Here is a 21003-nt window from a genome sequence, read left to right as displayed (position 1 = left end):
GAAAGTGTGGCCGGGTGGTGACGTACCTGGTTGAGTGGACATGTTGCAATGCTCAAGGACCCAGGTTTGAGCCCCCGGTCCCCACCTGCAGGGGGAAAACTTTGCAAGTGGTGAAGCAGGGCTGCAGGTGTCTCTCTGTCTCTTTCCCTGTGTCTTCCCCTTCCTCTTGACTTCTTTCTGGCTGTCTTTAATCAATAAATAAAAAAAGACAATAATTTTTTTTTTAAAAAAAGAAGTTAACGGTATTCTTACAATTCCTTGAATAGGATATTTAGTTAAGATGTCATGAACAGCAATGACAATAGCAATAACAATTTCAAATTTGTTATTTGCTTTCTTTTTGTCAGGTCCTGACACCAAACTAATGCAAAACAGTGGTAAGACAAAGTTTAAAAGGACGAGTATTGATAGACTGATGAACACTTTAGTATTATGGGTAAGTTACTGTCGTAACTACTACATGTTGGGAATTTATTCAGAACTCTCCATTCACTTGTGCAGTTTGCTTTTGGAGATTCTGCATCCTGGGCCCCGTTATACTGGTTACACTGCCCTTTCCTTTTACATAGCTTCTCATGACAGGGAGCTTAATGCCTGTAAAGGTCTTCACAGACCTGCAAGTTCTCCATAGTCCAAGAATTTGTTTTTAAAAATCAAAGTATAATTTTAAGATATTTTCAGTTGTCGTACTTTCTTTTGCTTATCCCTCCTCTATGCCATTTTTGCATTTTGGGATTTCCCTTTATAATTATAAGATAACAGGGGTATACTTCCTTAACACTCCCATCAATAGAGTTTCTATAAATGGGGATACTCTATAGAGTATCCCTCCACTGTAAGCTATAGCAGTTCTCCTAAGGTTGCAGATATGGGTTGACTATTATTTCCATATCCATCTGTTTATATTTGTATATATTTGCCCATTTTTTTCTCTGTGGTTCCATCTTCTCTTCCTTTCCAAATCACACCTACACCTATTACTATTACTACTTCTCAATGTCCCTTTTTCCTCCTCTCTCTGGGTCCTGATGGAATTAGGTTCAGAGCCCTCTGGTCATCTCCTTATCATTTCTCCTTTGTTGGGAGTATGGACTGAAATTCATTTGGGGGTGCAGAAGGTGGAAGGTCTGACTTCTGTTATTGCTTCTTTGCTGGACATGGTCATTGGAAAGTCGGTCCATAACCCCAGCTGATTTCTGTCTTTTTCTAGTGGAGTGGGGCTCCACCAGAGCACTTCTCAACTCTGGCTATTGGTGGTGCTTGCCACTGAAAATCAGGACCTCTCAAATACCAGTCTTATGTGCTACTGCTTCACTATCTCCCCAACTCTCCTCTGAACTTTTCTTTGTGCTTATATGAATTTAAAAAGTGAACAAATTACCACTATTGAACACTCAGGTGTTCATTGTATCCCACCCTGTGGTCAGTTGATCATGCTATCCATCTGATCACTAGTTGGCTTTTTGCTTCCTTACAGAGGAGTTAAGTTTGGAGGCTGTGACTTTGAAATACAGTGTCAATGACTTTGAGCTGTGTTTTTCCACCTGCCTCACCACAAGCTTGCTAATGATTATTAAAAAAAAAAATGAATTCAACACAATGTGCAAATGACTGTTCCTATCTCAGATTCAATGGCAGAGCCAAATGAGAAAATGAATGTAAAAGTTTTGTTGAGTTTCTGACATCAATGTTATATTCTACACATAACGAATGATTAATGATAAGTAAGCAAAGCTCTGGGTAACTTGCCTTTTCAAATTTCTTGGGGTTAGAAATATAATTAGATTGCCTTGTTATGATTAGGTTTGGCCTTAATCAGACTTCTATTCTTATTTCAGATTTTTGGGTTTCTTATATGCTTGGGAATAATTCTTGCAATAGGAAACTCAATCTGGGAAATTCAAGTTGGGGACCAATTCAGAACTTTCCTCTTCTGGACTGAAGAAGAGAAGAACTCTATATTTTCAGGATTCTTAACATTCTGGTCCTACATTATTATTCTTAACACGGTTGTACCTATTTCATTATATGTGAGGTAAGATGAAAACTTAACCTTTTGTGAAACCATTACTTTGATTTTGTGTGTGTAACTATTTTTGTTGAGTTTAAAGTTACAACAGTAAGATAGATGTCTTGCTCTAACTAGTTATAATCCACTACATCTGTTACAAATAAAACAACTAAGCTATTTAATCTGTTTAACTTTTACATTTTGAAATTTTAAGAAATGCACTTTATTTTTTTTCTTGGTTCAATTCGGCTTCTTAGGACTGTTTCTCTTTGGAATACATGGTCTACAGTTTAATCTCATGCAATTTGACCAATTATAATTGGGCTAATATTGGGTAAGAAATGAAAAAAAAATATTTGGGGGAGATTTATTGAGATGGTTCTTTCCTGCCACCAGTATGGCTCCAGAAACTTGGACTCAGATCTTATTCTATCACTTACTAGACCCGTAGCTTTAAGCAAGCTCATTCATCTTTTAGGTGCTTCAGTTTCTACCTTTCTTTTTTTCCTTCTTTCCTCCCTTCCTTCCTCCCTTCCTCCCTTCCTCCCTTCCTTCCTTCCTCCCTTCCTTCCTCCCTTCCTCCCTTCCTTCCTCCCTTCCTCCCTTCCTTCCTTCCTTCCTTCCTTCCTCCCTCCCTTCCTTCCTTCCTCCCTTCCTCCCTTCCTCCCTTCCTTCCTTCCTTCCTTCCTTCCTCCCTTCCTCCTTTCTTCCCTCTCTCCCTCTCTTTTGTTCTTTCTTTCTTCCTTTCTTTCATGAAAAGGGGGCCATGTGCATGTGTGATTTCACCATCCCTAGATCATTTTTTTCATGCAGATAGAGAGGTAGAGAGAGAACCAGAGAGAGGGAGAGACCACAGCACTGGAATTTCCCACAGTGTCATGACACCTTTCATATGGTGTTAGGTCTCAAATCAGGGCCATGTGTATAGCAAGGCATGTGTGTTACCCACTGAGCTCTTTCTCCAACCTGGTTTCTTTGTTTTAAAGATGGAGTGAATAGTAAGTAATAGGAGTGTATGGGGAAAATTAAATACTCATAAACCTCATAGAGTTTAATGAATATTATTTTTACTGTTATTAGTAATAATAAATGAGTACATAAAAGAGTTGTGATATGGTTGGTGGTGCTTGTTCATTGTTAAATAAGTATGTTAGTATAATCCCACTCCCAACCTGATCTGCCACTTCTAGATTAATCATAGGAATCAGATCTAAAATGTTCTCTCTCTGATCACAGCTCTCGTTTTTTATGTACATATATGTGTATGTCCAATATCCATCTCTCCATGTGCATCAGTATGTATGTGCATTTGGTAAGACTAAGAAGTGGACTCTGTAATCTGTATTTGAGATATTCTTAATCCTAATCCTTCCAAAACTGAACCAGACAACCCCAATGACATTAAAACCAAGATGAGTCTTACACATTTGATATTTCTTATCACCAGTATCTTAACAGTACACAAAACCACTAACTCTAAATCCCCACTGATTTTTATAAGCTTCTTTTTCTTTCTTTCCAAAGTCGTAGCTATGATGAAGCCAGGGAAGTTTAATGCACAAAATCCACCCTTGTTTTGGACAGTGGTCAGGAAATTGAAATGTCAAGTTGTGGGAAGTTGACTTGAGGTAGTGGCATATGGCCACAACACCACAAATTGCTTTGGGCCTTCTGGAGCTGTGGTCAGAGTGGGCTCTATTTAGACTGAATTCTACTGGCTCATCTTTGATTCTGAGGACCTCTCATGCTTGTATCCAATTATAAAGTCTGTAGTAAACCCTGCCCTTTGCCAGAAGAGCTATGGCCAGCTTTTATAGCTTTCCTTTTATGTACTAAATGAATAATAAATGCTCAGGGTGGCTTACTATCCACACATGTACAGTTTTAGTTTCTTATGTCCTCGTGCAGGAATTATATTCTGTATATATTCTCTATTTTGAAGTACATTGACTTTTTTCTGTTAATGATTTGAGTGTGTGTGTGTGTGTGTGTGTGTGTGTGTGTGTGTGTGTGCGTGTGTGCGCTTGCCTCCATGGTTATTTCTAGGGCTTGGTGCCTGCGCTATGAATCCACTGCTCTTGGAGGCCATTTTTTCCCTTTTGTTGCCCTTGCTGTTTATGGTTGTTGTTGTTATTATTATTGTTGTTGGATAGGACAGAAAGAAATGGAGAGAGGAGGGGAAGACAGAGAGGGGGAGAGAAAGACACCTGCAGACTTTCTTTACCGCTTGTGATGCAACCTCCCCCTTACCTTGAGATTGAATTTCATATTAATTTTTTAAATTATCTTTACTCATTGGATAGGGACAGCCGGTAATCAAGAGGGAAGGGGCAGATAAGACACAGAGAGAGGGAGACACTTACAGCACTGCTTCACCACTTGCTAAGCTTTTTCCTGTGAGGGAGGACTGGGGACTTGAACATGGGTCCTTGCACACTGCAACATGTGCCCTCAACCAGGTGTGCCACCACCTGGTGCTCATTTTATATTTTGTATAAAGCACCTGCTCATACTTTATCTCATATTTCCCAATGATATTTTTTGTTTCCGTTTTTAACATTTATTTGATTTAACTTCTCAAGTAGTTTCTTTTTTTAAAAAAAAAACTCTATTAGTGATTTAATATTGATGTACATAATTATAAGATAACAGGGGTATAATTCCACATCTTTCACATGACCAGAGTTCTGTTTTCCCATATCCTCCATTGGAAGCTGTTTTAGTTCTCTCAAGATCACTAATATGAGTTGACTATTTCTATAATTATCTATATATTTATATATTTGCCCAAATTTTTTGCCTTCTCTTTCTAAGTTACTTAATTCCCCCCTTTTTTATTTTAACTTTTTTTTATTTTTTATTTTTTATTTTTCTCTTCTCTCTCCTGGTCCTGATGGAATTGGAGGTCATCTCTCTCTCTCTTTTTAATTGATGTCATTGTTAGATAGAACAGAGAGGAATGGAGAGAGGAGGGGAAGACAGAGAGGGGAAGAGAAAGATAGACACCTGCAGACCTGCTTCACCGCCTGTGAAGCGACTCCCCTGCAGGTGGGGAGCTGGGGGCTGGAACCGGGATCCTTACACTGGTCCTTGTACTTTGCGCCACGTGTGCTTAACCACTGCACTACCACCTGACTCCCCTATACTAACGTTCTTGATGGAAGTGACCAGTGATGGTGGAGAGAGGATTTATTAGGGGTCTAAGCCCACTGAATCCAAGGGGAATCCAAGGACTCCCTGTTCCCGATGGTTTTAAGCAGTAGTCTTTGCTCAACTTCTTTCACAAATGAGATGATCTGCTGAGAATTATGGAAGCAACAAGGGAAAGACCCAAGATCCAAAACCAAATCTTCAGTCCCTTGATGCAGTGTCTTTTCTGTATCCCTAACCAGTATGTGATTTTATTACACAGCAAGGACATTCAAAAAATAAAAGGGGCTAGAATTCCCTACCTACTGGTAATTGTAGTGTTGAAGGTAACTGTGAACTTTTCTTTCAGCAAATAAGAGCACTGATTGTAATCTCAATGTGAGAGCTAAAAGCATTCCAAAGAATTTCAGGTTGTGGGGGGTTCCCGGAAGATGGCGGACTGAGAAGCTGCTAGTGGCTTGAGCTCTGATCACATCTTCTGGAAACGGTAGGATTTTCTGCCTTTGGTAGGCCAGTCAATAAGGGGTCCTAGCGGTGACACCAAGGAGGTGACTATAACTTAATTTGGGTTAAGAATTAGAGTAGAGGTGGCACGGACTAGCGGGTGGGCTGCTCCAGACTTCCCAGGCTGCAGCAGGCAAGGCGGGTGCCCCTGGCACTGTCCTCGGCCCGGGAAGGCGGCTCCTCGGCCAGTTGCAGAGCGCTGCTGGGCGCTGGCAGAGGACCGGGAGGGAGCACTGTAGCTTGGGGCTTTCTCTTGGGAGTCTCTGGGGACCACCGCGACCCTGAGGGAGGATCCGAGGACATCCTTGAGTACAGCTCTCATTGGATCAAAAGGACTTGGAGCTAGTTTTCATCTTTGAGAAATCCTTTAAAAAAGCTTTGGGGGGGGGGTTTCCTGGAAGATGGCAGACTGAGAAGCTGCTAGTGGCTGAGCTCTGATCACATCTCCTGGAAACGGTAGGATTTTCTGCCTTTAGCAGGCCAGCCAATAAGGGGTCCTAGTGGCGACACCAAGGAGGTGACTATAACTTAATTTGGGTTAAGAATTAGAGTAGGGAAAAAAGGGGGGAAAAAAAAGGGAAAAAAATTTTTTTTCTTCCTTTTAATTTTCAAGCATACCTCCTTCCCGCCCCCCCATAACCAGTCCTTTTCTTTACCAAATTCCTGTCCCACCAGGGAGTATCATTAATTCTAAGTCTATACCCTTCTGAAACCTCAGGCCTTTTATCTTTCTAAGTAGCCAACCCCCCCACCTCAACCTGCATAGCTAATTAAATAATTAAAAATAAATACATTAAAAAGAAACCCTTTCCTTTCACTGCCCTTTTATGACTGTTCTTTTTCTTATATTTTTCTTTTTTTTTTCTCTCTCTCTTTCTTTTTCTCATTCTTATCATCCCTTCTTCCTTAATCCTACAGCTTCCAAAGTAACGCCCACAGCCCCCACACCAACAAACAGTGTGCTTTTTTGAATTCACTGATACACATTTGGGAATTTCCTTTCACTGCTCTTTAATTACAGCTCTTTTTATTATCTTTTCCCTTTTCTCTCTCTTCTCTCTCTCTCTCTCTTTTTTTAATCTTGTCATACACTTCTTCCTTCTTCTTTGCCTTTCTGAATTTGTGAATTATTTTGGGGAATAAATCTGACTCAGAGTGGACTCTCTATGTGTGTATCTCTGCTCTAGTTCCCTTTCCCCTCTTGTTACCCCTAGAATATACAGTGGATAGTAGATTTGCATAGCTGTCTATTCTTGCTATCCTTTCTTTTCTCTTTCTTCACTGGGATTTGGTTACTATTTTTTTAATGGACTGGAAAAATTGTTTGGCTAACTGGTAACGATTAAACTACTTCAATACTTGCTTCAGTTGCTACTGTAATTCCTGAGGTTGGTGAGTGCAATTGTCATAAAAGTATTTAGTACAGTGTTACTTGTACTCAAGACACAACAACTGAGGAACAACAGAGCATAAAAAAAGAAACACATAAATCAAAAAAATGGGTAGATCAAAAACAAATAAAACTGCTATTCCAATGAATGAAGACAAGAGCCCAGAAGAAACTACAAATCAGCCAGAAGTAACCATAGATAAGAAAAGTATGCAAGCAATAATAAACTTATTAATCACAGAAATGAAAACAACATTGGAGGAAAGGAATGGCAGTATTAGGGAAACAAGAGTTGAGACCCCCAAGGAAAATACTGATTATCTTGAGGCAATTAGAGAACTGAAAGCTGAAATAGCTGTAATGAAGAAAGAAGCTGAGGCAAGGGAAAGCAGACTAACAGAAGCAGAAAACAGAAACAGAAAACAGACAGAGGATGAGTTAGAGAAAACAAAGAAAGAGGTGAGAGAGCTTAAAAAGAGATTGAGAGACACTGAAAACAACAACAGAGACATATGGGATGATCTCAAAAGAAGTAACATTCGTATAATTGGCCTGCCAGAGGAAGAAAGAGAGGAAGGGGAAGTAAACATTCTAGAGGAAATAATAGAAGACAACTTCCCAGACCTGAATAACAGAAAGGACATCAAGATTCAAGAGGCCCAGAGAGTTCCAAACAGAATCAACCCAGACCTGAAGACACCAAGACACATCATAGTCACAATGAGAAGAAGTAAGGATAAAGAAAGGATCCTAAAGGCTGCAAGAGAGAAACAAAAAGTCACATACAAGGGAGAACCCATAAGATTATCTGCAGACTTCTCCACTCAAACTCTAAAAGCCAGAAGGGAATGGCAAGATATCTATCAAGCCCTGAATGAAAACCAAGGATAATATATCCTGCTAGACTTTCATTCAAACTAGATGGAGGGATCAAAACCTTCTTAGACAAACAACAGTTAAAGGAGGCAACCATCACCAAGCCGGCCCTGAAAGAGGTTCTAAAAGACCTTTTATAAACAAGAATATCAATATAATACTGGCAATATATCAGAGCAAACAAATTTTTTTTTGAATAATGGCACTACAATACATTAAATCCATAATATCAATAAACATCAATGGCTTAAATTCACCCATCAAAAGGCACAGGGTGGGGGGATGGATCAGAAAACATAACCCAACCATTTGCTGCTTGCAAGAATCCCATCTGTCACAGACTTAAAGTGAAAGGATGGAAAACTATCATACAGGCTAACGGACCACAAAAAAGGGCAGGAACAGCCATTCTCATCTCAGACACGATAGATTTTAAATTAAATAAAGTAATAAAAGATAGGCAAGGACATTACATAATGATTAGAGGATCAATCAGCCAAGAAGACTTAACAATTATTAACATCTATGCACCCAATGGGGGACCATCTAAATACATTATGCACCTACTGAAAGAATTTCAAAAATACATCAATAGTAATACAATAATAGTGGGAGACTTCAATACCCCACTCTCACACTTAGATCAACAAAGCAGAGAACCAATAAACATACAAGAGAATTGAATGAAGAGATTGACAGACTAGACCTCTTGGACATTTTCAGACTCCTCCACCCCAAAAAACTAGAATACACCTTCTTTTCAAATCCACATAACACATACTCAAGGATAGACCACATGTTAGGCCACAAAGACAGCATCAGTAAATTCAAGAGCATTGAAATCATCCCAAGTATCTTCTCAGACCACAGTGGAGTAAAACTAACATTTAACAACAAACAGAAAATTATTAAAAGTCACAGAATTTGGAAACTAAACAACATACTCCTTAAGAACCACTGGGTCAGAGACTCACTCAAGCAGGAAATTCAAATGTTCCTGGAAACTAATGAAAATGAAGACACACCTATCAAAATATTTGGGACACAGCTAAAGCAGTACTGAGAGGGAAACTTATAGCCATACAATTACATACTAAACACCAAGAAGAAGCTCAAATGAACGATCTTACTACACACCTCAAGGACTTAGAGGAAGAGGAACAAAGGAACCCTAAAGCAACCAGAAGGACAGAAATCACTAAAGTTAGAGCAGAAATAAACAACATCGAAAATAAAAGAACCATACAAAAGATCAATGAAGCCAAATGTTGGTTCTTTGAAAGATTGAACAAAATTGACAAACCCCTAGCCAGACTCACCAAACAAAAAAGAGAGAAGACTCAAATTAATTAAATTGTAAACAATGGAGGAGATATCACAACTGACACCACAGAAATCCAGAGAATCCTGCAAAACATCTATGAAGAACTATATGCCACCAAGCTAGAGAATCTGGAAGAAATGGAACAATTCCTAGAAACATATGCCCTTCTAAAACTGAACCAAGAAGAACTACAAAATCTAAATGCACCAATCACAGACAAAGAAATTGAAACCGTTATTAAGAATCTCCCCAACAACAAAAGTCCTGGACCAGATGGCTTCACAAACGAATTCTACAAAACTTTCAGGAAACAGTTAATACCCATACTTCTTAAGCTATTCCATAAGATTGAAGAAACAGGAATACTCCCTTCCACCTTCTATGAAGCCAACATCACCCTGATACCAAAAGCAGATAGGGACACAACAACAAAGGAAAACTACAGACCAATATCTCTGATGAACATAGATGCCAAAATATTAAACAAGATCTTGGACAACCGGATACAGCAACATATCAAAAAGATTGTTCATCACGGCCAAGTGGGATTCATCCCAGGAATGCAAGGCTGGTACAACATCCATAAGTCAATCAATCTCATTCACCACATCAATAAAAGCAAAGCCAAAAACCACATGATTATCTCAGTAGATGCAGAGAAAGCCTTTGACAAGATCCAACACCCATTCATGCTCAAAACTCTACAAAAAATGGGAATAGATGGGAAATTCCTCAAGATAGTGGAATCTATATATAGCAATCCTACAGCCAACATCATACTCAATGGACAGAAGCTGAAAGCATTCCCCCTCAGATCGGGGACTAGACAGGGCTGTCCACTGTCACCATTACTCTTCAACATAGTATTGGAAGTTCTTGCCATAGCAATCAGGCCAGAGAAAGAAATCAAAGGAATACAGATTGGAAGGGAAGAAGTCAAGCTCTCACTATTTGCAGATGATATGATAGTATACATAGAAAGACCTAAAGAATCCAGCAGAAAATTACTGGAAGTTATTAGGCAATATAGCAAGGTATCAGGCTACAAAATCAATGTACAAAAATCAGTGGCATTTCTTTATGCAAACACTAAATCTGAAGAAGACATCAAGAAATCACTCCCATTTACTGTCTCAGCAAAATCAATCAAATACCTAGGAATAAAGTTGACCAAAGAAATGAAAGACTTGTATGCTGAAAACTATGAGTCGCTACTCAAGGAAATAGAAACTGATACCAAGAAATGGAAAGATATCCCATGCTCATGGATTGGAAGAATAAATATCATCAAAATGAATATTCTCCCCAGAGCCATATACAAATTTAATGCAATACCCATCAAAGTTCCACCAAGCTTCTTTAAGAGAATAGAACAAACACTACAATCATTTATCTGGAACCTGAAAACACCTAGAATTGCCAAAACCATCTTGAGGAAAAGAAACAGAAATGGAGGCATCACACTCCCAGACCTTAAACTATATTATAAAGCCATCATCATCAAAACAGCATGGTACTGGAACAAAAATAGGCACACAGACCAGTGGAACAGAATTGAAAGCCCAGAAATAAATCCCCACACCTATGGGGATAAGGGGGCCCAAAGGATTAAATGGAAAAAGGAGGCTCTCTTCAATAAATGGTTCTGTGAAAACTGGGTTGTAACTTGCAGAAGAATGAAATTGAACCACTTTATCTCACCAGAAACAAAAATCAACTCCAAATGGATCAAAGACCTAGATGTCACACCAGAAACAATCATTAGAGGAAAACATTGGTAAAACACTTTCCCAACTACACCTCAAGGACATCTTTGATGAATACAACCCAATTGCAAGGAAGACTAAAGCAGAAACAAACCAATGGGACTACATCAAATTGAAAAGCTTCTGCACATTCAAAGGAACTATTAAACAAACAGAGAGACCCCTCACAATGGGAGAAGATCTTCACATGCCATACATCAGACAAGAAACTAATCACCAAAATATATAAAGAGCTCAGCAAACTTAGCACCAAAAAAGCAAATGACCCCATCCAAAAATGGGCAGAGGATATGAAGAAGACATTCACCTCAGAGGAGATCCAAAAGGCTAAGAAACATATGAAAAACTGCTATAGGTCACTGATTGTCAGAGAAATGCAAATTAAGACAACACTAAGATACCACCTCACTCCTGTAAGAATGGCATACATCAAAAAGGACAGCAGCAACAAATGCTGGAGAGGATGTGGGGACAGAGGAACCCTTTTACATTGCTGGTGGGAATGTAAATTGGTACAGCCTCTGTGGAGAGCAGTCTGGAAAACTCTCAGAAGGCTCGACATGGACCTTCCATATGATCCAGTAATTCCTCTCCTGGGGTTATATCCCAAGGACTCCATAACACCCTACCAAAAAGAGGTGTGTACTCCTATGTTCATAGCAGCACAATTCATAATAGCTAAAACCTGGAAGCAACCCAGGTGCCCAACAACAGATGAGTGGCTGAGAAAGCTGTGGTATATATACACAATGGAATACTATGCAGCTATCAAGAACAATGAACCCACCTTCTCTGACCCATCTTGGACAGAGCTAGAAGGAATTATGTTAAGTGAGCTAAGTCAGAAAGATAAAGATGAGTATGGGATGATCTCACTCGTCAACAGAAGTTGACTAAGAAGATCTGAAAGGGAAACTAAAAGCAGCACCTGACCAAATTGTAAGTAGGGCACCAAAGTAAAACCCTGTGGTGAGGGGTAGACATGCAGCTTCCTGGGACAGTGGCGGGTGGGTGTGGGTGGGAGGGATGGGTCACAGTCTTTTGGTGGTGGGAATGGTGTTTATGTACACTCCTAGCAAAATGTAGACATGTAAATCACTAGTTAATTAATATGAGAGGGGGGAAATCAATTGTATGTCTCAAAGTTTTTCAAAAGACAAACTGAATCCTTTCAATATATAGGCTGTGTATTTGATATACGGACTCTCTCAAAAGCCTAGACCAAGTAGATTAGAAGCAACCAATAGCACAGCTATATACAAGATACTGGATACTGTACAGCAAACCATAACAAAAGGACTTTTCATAGTTAACCCAATTACCAAATAATGTGATGATAACATTAACTATCGATTGTCTTTTTGAACCCTAAGACAGCAGGAACCTCACATCTCCACTATAGAGCCCCTACTTCCCCCAGTCCTGGAACCCTTGGATAGGGCCCACTTTCCCGTATGCCTCTCCCAATCCATACCAAATAATATTGCATCCGTCGATCACAACCTAACCAACGCAACAATTGCCACCTCAACATGCTTCACCTCAGACTGTGTCCAGAGACTCAACCCTTCAGCTTTATTACTTGGGTTCCAGATGCCATCAGGATGCTGGCCAGGCTTCCCTGGATTGAAGACCCCACCAATATGTCCTGGAGCTCAGCTTCCCCAGAGACACACCCTACTAGGGAAAGAGAGAGGCAGACTGGGAGTATGGACCAACCAGTCAACGTCCATGTTCAGCGGGGAAGCAACTACAGAAGCCAGACCTTCTACCTTCTGCAACCCTCAATGACCCTGGGTCCATGCTCCCAGAGAGATAGAGAATGGGAAAGCTATCAGGGGAGGGGGTGGGTTATGGAGATTGGGTGGTGCGAATTGTGTGGAGTTGTGCCCCTCCTACCCTATGGTTTTGTTAATTGATCCTTTCTTAAATAAATAAAAATAAAAGAATTTCAGGTTGCTACATCCTATAATCTTAGAACCAGAGAAATGCTAGCTATTTCTGTTCAGAGGGACGAAGACCTAATATAAAAACTTCCATTAATTTTTTGAATAGGTAAAAAAAAAAACACAGAAACCTGTCACAGGGACATGAGAAAGTGTATGCTTGTATCAACAGCTACTATAAACCATTAACCCCTCGCCCCAATAAAATAATAAAATGAAATAAGTTGTGCCATTTTCCTCTCAACAACAGAAGTGCAGACTTTTAATAATTTTTCTGGGAGGGGGACGGTTTAAACAATAGAAATTTATATCCTCATACCTCTGGAGACCAGAAGTTCACTGTCAAGATAAGCAGTTTTGGTGTGTGATGAGAATTTTTTCTTCTTGGTTTACAGACAGCTACCTTATTGTAATTAGCTTATTAATTAATTGGTGTCATTAGCTTTTTCTAAGATCATTTCCTTGTGTGTGTGCACACTTCAGTGTCTCCTCCTCTTTTTATAAGGATGCCAGTCCTATCCAACTAGGGTTTTACCTTAATGATCACATTAACATTAATTACTTCTATAGAGGCAATTTTCCAAATATTGGAAAACCTTCACATTGAAGGAATATTATGGATGAAGATTTAGGGTCTCTCTTTTGGAAAAATCTAGTAGGTCTATTTTAGGTATATTCTAAGGGGCCCATGACTTTATTAGTTTTTGCCTGGGCCTGACATCTAATATGCAGGTGACCTAAGCTATTGTCTGGGGGGATGGTGTCATAGTTGGAAAAAAGACCACAAAGCTGTATTAAGGAAGAGAGTAGCTTCCAAAATCAGTCAGATATTTCTATGTTGTCAATTTGTTTATCTCTAATGTTAATACAAACCCAGTTACAGTTTTTTAATACGTCATCTTAAGAGACACAGTTATTGTATACGCCCCCCCCCCCAACTCTCAACATCCCAAAAGCAACAGGAACTTATTTCCACGTTGCTTATGTTGCTATAGAAAGGATGGAATCCTAAGCCTGGTTTTTGAGGGTTCAGGAGGAAAACACTAAGAAATCGGATTGTGCCAGCTCTGAACATTTGTCTCTTTCTCTGCTATCATAACACAAAAAAGGCTGAATGTTCCACTGTGGATTTCTTAAATGCTCTTTTCCCAAACAAAAAGGATACCCTTCCTCTCTACAGGCTATTTTAAGATTTAAAGATTCGAACTCATTGAAAGTGATTCCTTTTGGTTCATACAGAAACAAGGAAGAAACAAACTATTTTCTATTCATTTTGTTTTGTCATTTCTGGGAGTCACTTCCAGATAAACTAAAACTTCAAGTGATTTGTAGTTAGTACTCCACCTTTTCCGGGGGACTTTTTTCCCCCCTTCTTGTTCTTTCTTTTTGATACAGGATATGAGACAGAAAAAGTGAGAGGGGGAGACATAGGGAGAGAAAAAGGGGAGATACCCGTACCATTGCTCCCTGCTTATGAAACTTCATGCTTTGTAGGTGGGAACGAGGGAGTTGAAGCCTGGGTCTTCACACATCTCTCCCAGCACCTTCTTTTGACAGGTAGATCCACACTGGCTGCATTTTAGTCTAGACTCTATATTATTTTTAAGTTATACTCTATATTACTTTTTTTAAAGTTTATTACTTGCATAAACATAGACTGGTTACTTAACCTCTCTCAGTGTTAATGTTCTTCCTATTGAAACTGAGGCAAAGAGGTTGTACTTACTCATTTAACAGCAAAGACTGCCCATAGGAGGTAAGGTACTGTGCCTGGTCCAGTATAAATGCTAATGTTTTTGAATGAGATGATTCATGCATTTGGCCATGGAAATCTCACTTCTGGAATTGGAATGTCATAAATCACTAGTAGATTATGAAACAATGCTCTTTTCATGGGAAGAAGACAGAGTAACATAATAACACTGTACTGCTTTCACTCAGGATCTATACATGGTTTGCTTAGTGCCTCACAGAGATTCTGCTTTCTACCTCTTTTATCAAAGTGAAGTCACACCAGTCATGCATGGCAGAGAACACTTCTTGCATGAGACATCTGACAAGCATCTATATTTCGAGGTTAATTCTCTCCAGTTCACATGAGACAGAGAGAGAAGTAAGAGCATTAGAACAGAAGCTTCAGTCATGTGGTTCACCATCTGAGCTATTTCACTGGGCACCACTGACAAACAGTTTTTAATAGTAGTTTTCCCTAAAATGTAGGAGAGATGCCATCTAATGTACCACACAGGAATCTCCCCAGGCCTGTTTAAGTAGAGAACTGTGGCACATTCCTTATAGCTTTATGCAAAGTCAACCTACTGTCTCATGGTGCTGTCAGAAAGTAACATAAAAAGAAGGGAGGCTCGACAACATACTCTATCTACCACCTGAGGAAGATGGGTCCTGAAACTGGGGCAGCTTGGAATGTTCCTACTCATGACCACAGAATGCGAGCTCAGATCTACGGGGATGCAGAGGTCACATAGGCTCCTAAAGTGAATATGGGCCCCAGATCACATCAAATTGATGGGGTTTACAGTCTACAGTATTTATACATCTTTCCCATATTTGGGAGCTACTCTCTTCCCTGATGCAGCTTTCTACCCCTTTTTCCAGCCATGACACCATCTCCCCAGACAGCAATTTGGGTCCACCTGCGTATCAGATGTTAGGCTCAGGAAAAAAAACTAGTATAGTCATGGGGCCCTTCAGAATATAACTAAAATAGGCCTACTAGCTATCTTCAAAATGGAGACCCCAAATATTCATCTGCAATATTCTAGCCTTTAGGTTCATGATTAGTCAACAATTTGTTGATTAGTCAGTATGTTAACTGTTTTTTCAGCCACCAGTTTCCAGATGCTGCCAGGATGCCAGCCACCCTTCCCTGGGCATTCAGTGTATCCTGGAGCCCCACTTCCCCAGAGCCCTGCCCCACTAGGGAAAGAGAGAGACAGAGTGGGAATATGAATCAACCTGTCAATGCCCTTGTTCAGTGGGGAAGCAATTACAGAAGCCAGACCTTCCTCCTTCTGCACCTCATAATGACCCTGGGTCCATATTCCCAGAGGGTTAGAGAATAGGAAAGCTATTGGGAGGGATTGGGATATGGAGTTCCAATGGTGAGAATTGTATGGAGTTGTACCCCCTCTTAACCTATGGTTTTGTCAGTGTTTCCTTTTTATAAATGAAAATTTGAAGAAAAAAAAAAGAAACCCTAAACATAAAAAAAAAAAAAGGTTTAGGAGCAAACTTCTGAGGTCCTTTTGAAGGTCACTCGGACCTAGGGACAGAACACATTTTCTTGTAAACTCTGAAGACTTTAGCAGCCTTGTTATTTTGGCAAAGCTCTATATGTTCTGAAATTAATGGCATACTTTCTTCCTTCTTTCTTTTTTTCCTACTTAAATGGATGAAAGTGTGGAAGTAATTCGCCTGGGACACAGTTATTTTATAAACTGGGACCGGAAAATGTATTACTCTGGAAAAGCAACACCTGCTGAAGCTCGGACGACCACACTCAATGAGGAACTGGGCCAGATTGAATATATCTTCTCTGACAAAACAGGCACCCTCACTCAAAACATCATGACTTTTAAAAAATGTTCCATTAATGGGAAAATCTATGGTAAGCCAATTTGTTCCTTTTCCTTTCTTTCTCTTAAAAAGATGTTTACCAATATTTTTGTTTATTTATTAATGAGGATAGAGAGAAAGAATCAGACGTCACTCTGTGCTGCATCCAGGGATTGAACCCAGGACCTCATGCTTGAGAGTCCAGTGCTTCATCCACTGTGCCACTTCCCAGACCACTGATTTCTTTATTTATTTTTTGCCACCAACATTGTTGCTGGGGGTCAGTGCCTGCACGACTAATCCACCTCTCCTGACAAGCATTTCTTTCTTTTTTCTCCTTCTTCTTCTTTTTTTTTTATTAGATAAGACAGAGGGAAATTGAGAGGGGTGGACATAGACAGAGAGGAAGAGAAAAAGAGCCACTGGTAGACCTACTTCACCACCCATGAAGTTTCCCTCCTGCAGTTGGGGCCTTGAGTCCTTGCACATGGTAACATATACAGTCAATTGGGTGCACCATTGCCCAGCCCTAAATTCATTTTTTAAATAATTCATATAATTTTATTTATAAAATGGAAATATTGACAAGACCATAGGACAAGAGCGGTACAATTCTACACGATTCCCACCACCAGAATTACGTATCCCATCCTCTCCTTGATAGCTTTCCTGGTTGTTTTTTTTTAATTTTGATTTATAAAATGGATATATTGACAAGACTATAGGATAAGAGGGGTACATTTCCATAGAATGCTCATCCCAGAGCTCCATATCCAATCCCCTTCTTTGATAGCTTCCCTATTCTTTATCCCTCTGAGTATGGACCCAGGATTATTGTGGGGTGCAGAAAGTAGAAGGTCTTATTGTAACTTGAGACTTAAATGGGGTTTAGGACTTTGGAGCTCAAGGATTCACAGAGGGGAGCTGGGAACGGGTTTAAACAATACAAGGTTTTATTAGGGTGAACTGGGTAAAAGGCAAAATAAGCAGTTATGATCAGGAGTTAAGAGTACACTAGGTCCATAAAATCTGAGTATAGTTATCAACAGTTTAGTCCCATAAGATAAACAGTTATCATCTGAGGTATAGGTTGCTCATGGCTGTAGAGGGGTATAAAAGTTTACCAGCTAGTAGAGTCACATGTGTTCAGTTCCCAGGAGAAGCAGCCATGGCGGATACCTGGAGTGTCTCCACTGAGATGCTTCTGACCAGGAGAAGAAGCAGCAGCCAAAGAGAGTGACCTGCTCTAAGTCCATGCTTTTATACATTCCCTTCTCTGAAGCACCTCATGATGATGTCATTCATATGCTAATAGTCCCAAACTCCTGTTGGGGTCACAACAGTTCTTCCTTCTGTAATTGCTTCTCTGCTGAACATGGGCATTGGCAGGTTGATCCATACTCCCAGCTTGTCTCTCTCTTTCCCTAGTGGGGCAGGGGCCTGGGGAGGCGGGGCCCCAAGACACATGGTGGGGTTGTCTGTCCAGGCAAGTCAGGTTGGCATCATGGTAGCATCTGGAACCTGGTGGCTGAAAAAGAGTTAAGATATAAAGCAGAAAAAATTGTTGACTAATTATGAACCCAAAAGGCATGAATATTGCAGATGAAGATTGGGGTCTCCATTTTAGAAAAAGCTAGTAGGTCTGTTTTAGGTATATTCTATAGGGCCCATGACTTTACTAGTTTTTGTCTGAACTGGACTTATAAAGTAATGCCACCAGTTGCTTCTGTTCTCCCTGGTCTAAGCTTTTAGGAGATTTAATATTTGAAAGAACAGGACATTATTAGAAATGTATTATCAATTTGAGCCCACTGTTAAAATTCAATCTGATTACCAATTTGAAGTTTTACGTGCTTAGATTGAAGGAACATGTACTTAGCCTATGATCTATGCATCTAAAACTTTGAGAAATTCAATCCATTTTTTCCCCTCATATTAATCAAATAGTTATTTGTGAGACTGTAAGTTAACAGGAGTGTATACTAACACCATTTCACCACCAAAGGTCTGTGTTGTGTGTGTGTGTGTGTGTGTGTGTGTCCCAGTGAAGCTGAACATCCACCCTCACCCTCCACCCAGAGATTTTTACTTTGGTGCCTTACTCCAAACTCAGTCAAATCCAGCTTTGAGTTTCCCTTTCAGTTCTTCTTTTTCAACTTCTGTTTATGAGTGGGATCATCCCATACTCATCTTTGCCTTTCTGACTTGTCTCACTTAACATAATTCCTTCTAGCTCCATCCAAAATGGGTCAGAGAAAGTGGGTTCATTGTTTTTAATAGCTGCGTAGTATTCCATTATGTAAATATACCACAGCTTTCTCAGCCACTCATCTGTTGTTGGGCACCTGGGTTGCTTCCAGGTTTTAGCTATTACGAATTGTGCTACTACTATGAACATAGGTGTAGACATATCTTTTTGGTTGCGTGTTATGGAGTCCTTAGGATATATCCCCCAGGAGAGAAATTACTGGGTTTTATGGGAGGTCTATTTCTAGCCATGTGAGAGTTCTCCAGATTGCTCTCCACAGAGGCTGGACCAATTTACATTCTCACCAGCAGTGTAGAAAGGTTCCTCAGTCCCCACAGCCTCTCCAGCATTTGTTGCTGCTGTCCTTTTTGATGTATGCCATTCTCACAGGGGTGAGGTGGTATCTCAGTGTTGTCTTTATTTGCATTTGTCTGACAGTCAGTGACCTGGAACAATTTTTCATATGCTTGCTGGCCTTTTGGATCTCTTCTGTAGTAAATATTCTGTTCATATTCTCTGCCCATTTTTGGATGGGGTCATTTGCTTTTTTGTTGTTAAGTTTGCTGAGCTCTTTATATATTTTGGTTATTAGCTTTTTGTCTGATGTATGGTATATACAGATCTTCTCCCGGTAGTCGGGCAGTAGTGCAGCGGGTTAAGCACAGGTGGTGCAAAGTGCAAGGACTGGCGTAAGGATTTTGGTTTGAGCCCCTGGCTCCCCACCTGCAGGGGGGTGGCTTCACAGGCGGTGAAGGAGGTCTGCAGGTGTCTGTCTTTCTCTACCCCACTCTGTCTTCCCTTTCTCTCTCCATTTCTCTCTATCATATCCAACAACAACGACAACAATAATAAATACAACAGTAAAACAACAAGGGCAACAAAAGGGAATAAATAAATAGATAAATATTAAAAAAATATCTTCTCCCATTCTTTGAGGGGGGTTCTTCATTTGGGTGGTGGTTTCTTTCACTGTGTAGAAGCTCTTCAATTTGATGTAGTCCCATTGATTTGTTTTTGTTAGTCTTCCTTGCAATTTGGATTTGTATCATTGATGATGTGAGTTTTAGGTGGGAAAGTGTTTCATCAATGTTTACCTCTAAGTATTTGATGTATTCCTCTAAGTTTATAGTCTAACATCCAGTTCCTTGATCCATTTGGAGTTGACTTTTGTTTCTGATCAGATAAAGTGGTTCATTTTCATTCTTCTACATGTTTCAACCCAGTTTTCCCAGCACCATTTATTGAAGAGAGCCTCCTTCCTCTGTTTAGTACTTTGGCCCCCTTTATCTAAAATTAGGTGTCCATAGATGTGGGGGTTTAGTTCTGGGCTTTTAATTCTGTTCCACTGGTCTGGGTACCTATTTTTGTTCCAGTACCAGGCTGTTTTGATTATGATTATAGAGACCTGGAGCAGTTTTGTTCATTACAGTGTATAATGAAAAGAGATGAGTTAAAAATTCACTAGACTGACTTTTTAGTTTTTTTTTTTGTTTTTTGTTTTTAATAAGATCCATTTACTTATTTAAAATTAAAATCTGCTATGAAGACAGACAAACAGTGTAACATTCCCAGAGGAATTAAATTGCTTCTAGTTAAAACTGAGTTCTATTAGAACTAATTTTAGATTATTATAAATAACAAACTGGCCACAACTTTCAGAAATTAATACCTGGAATATGAGATCTAAGCAATACCTGTGAGCTATTGGAACATTAAGAACCTTTAAAAGAAAAAAAAAATAATAAGTTAATTAAAAAAAGAATCTTTGTAGTAATCCAGTAGCTCCCTGGCAGAAGGATAAGAGAAATTAAAAGGAGGTCACAAAAGCTTTAAAGTGTGGTCAGATTTGGAAGGAAAGCTTTGCTTGGCTCCTCAAGAACTACTTTTCTTTATATAACTTACAATTTATCTTAAAACACTGAGATGCCATAGGGTGTCAACCCCTGGAAACAGCTTAAACATAAATGAAAATAATAAATATTGAAAAATTATAATAATGGGCTTCTTTCTAAATAGTTCACAGAGAAGCTCAGTAAATAAATAGTGGGAATTGAGGTATTAGAGGTAATAAATATTCTAGGAAAAAGGTACAGTGGTGTTTTTCCAAAGAGCTGCTGTAGACTCCAGATCAGAATCAAGGAGCATGTGAACTCCCTGGGGGAAAAACTGAAGACCCTCAGGCTGAGGCTGCGATGCTGTCATCGATTCTTGC

The 21003-nt window shown here is 39.6% G+C and overlaps 1 protein-coding gene across 1 annotated transcript in view; it reads left to right on the top strand.

Annotated features, from left to right (window-relative positions):
* The window catches only part of ATP8B4 (ATPase phospholipid transporting 8B4 (putative)), a 255344-nt gene that overhangs the window by 141476 nt on the left and 92865 nt on the right, over positions 1-21003 (top strand). Inside the window, exons 12-14 of the mRNA XM_060174644.1 lie at positions 348-436; positions 1839-2035; positions 16387-16595. Coding sequence (XP_060030627.1) covers positions 348-436; positions 1839-2035; positions 16387-16595 — 495 coding nt within the window. The remainder of the gene's footprint in view (positions 1-347; positions 437-1838; positions 2036-16386; positions 16596-21003) is intronic.

Source organism: Erinaceus europaeus, chromosome 16 (assembly GCF_950295315.1).
Source record: "Erinaceus europaeus chromosome 16, mEriEur2.1, whole genome shotgun sequence".
NCBI lineage: Eukaryota > Metazoa > Chordata > Mammalia > Eulipotyphla > Erinaceidae > Erinaceus > Erinaceus europaeus.
This window is presented reverse-complemented; position numbering and strand designations above follow the sequence as displayed.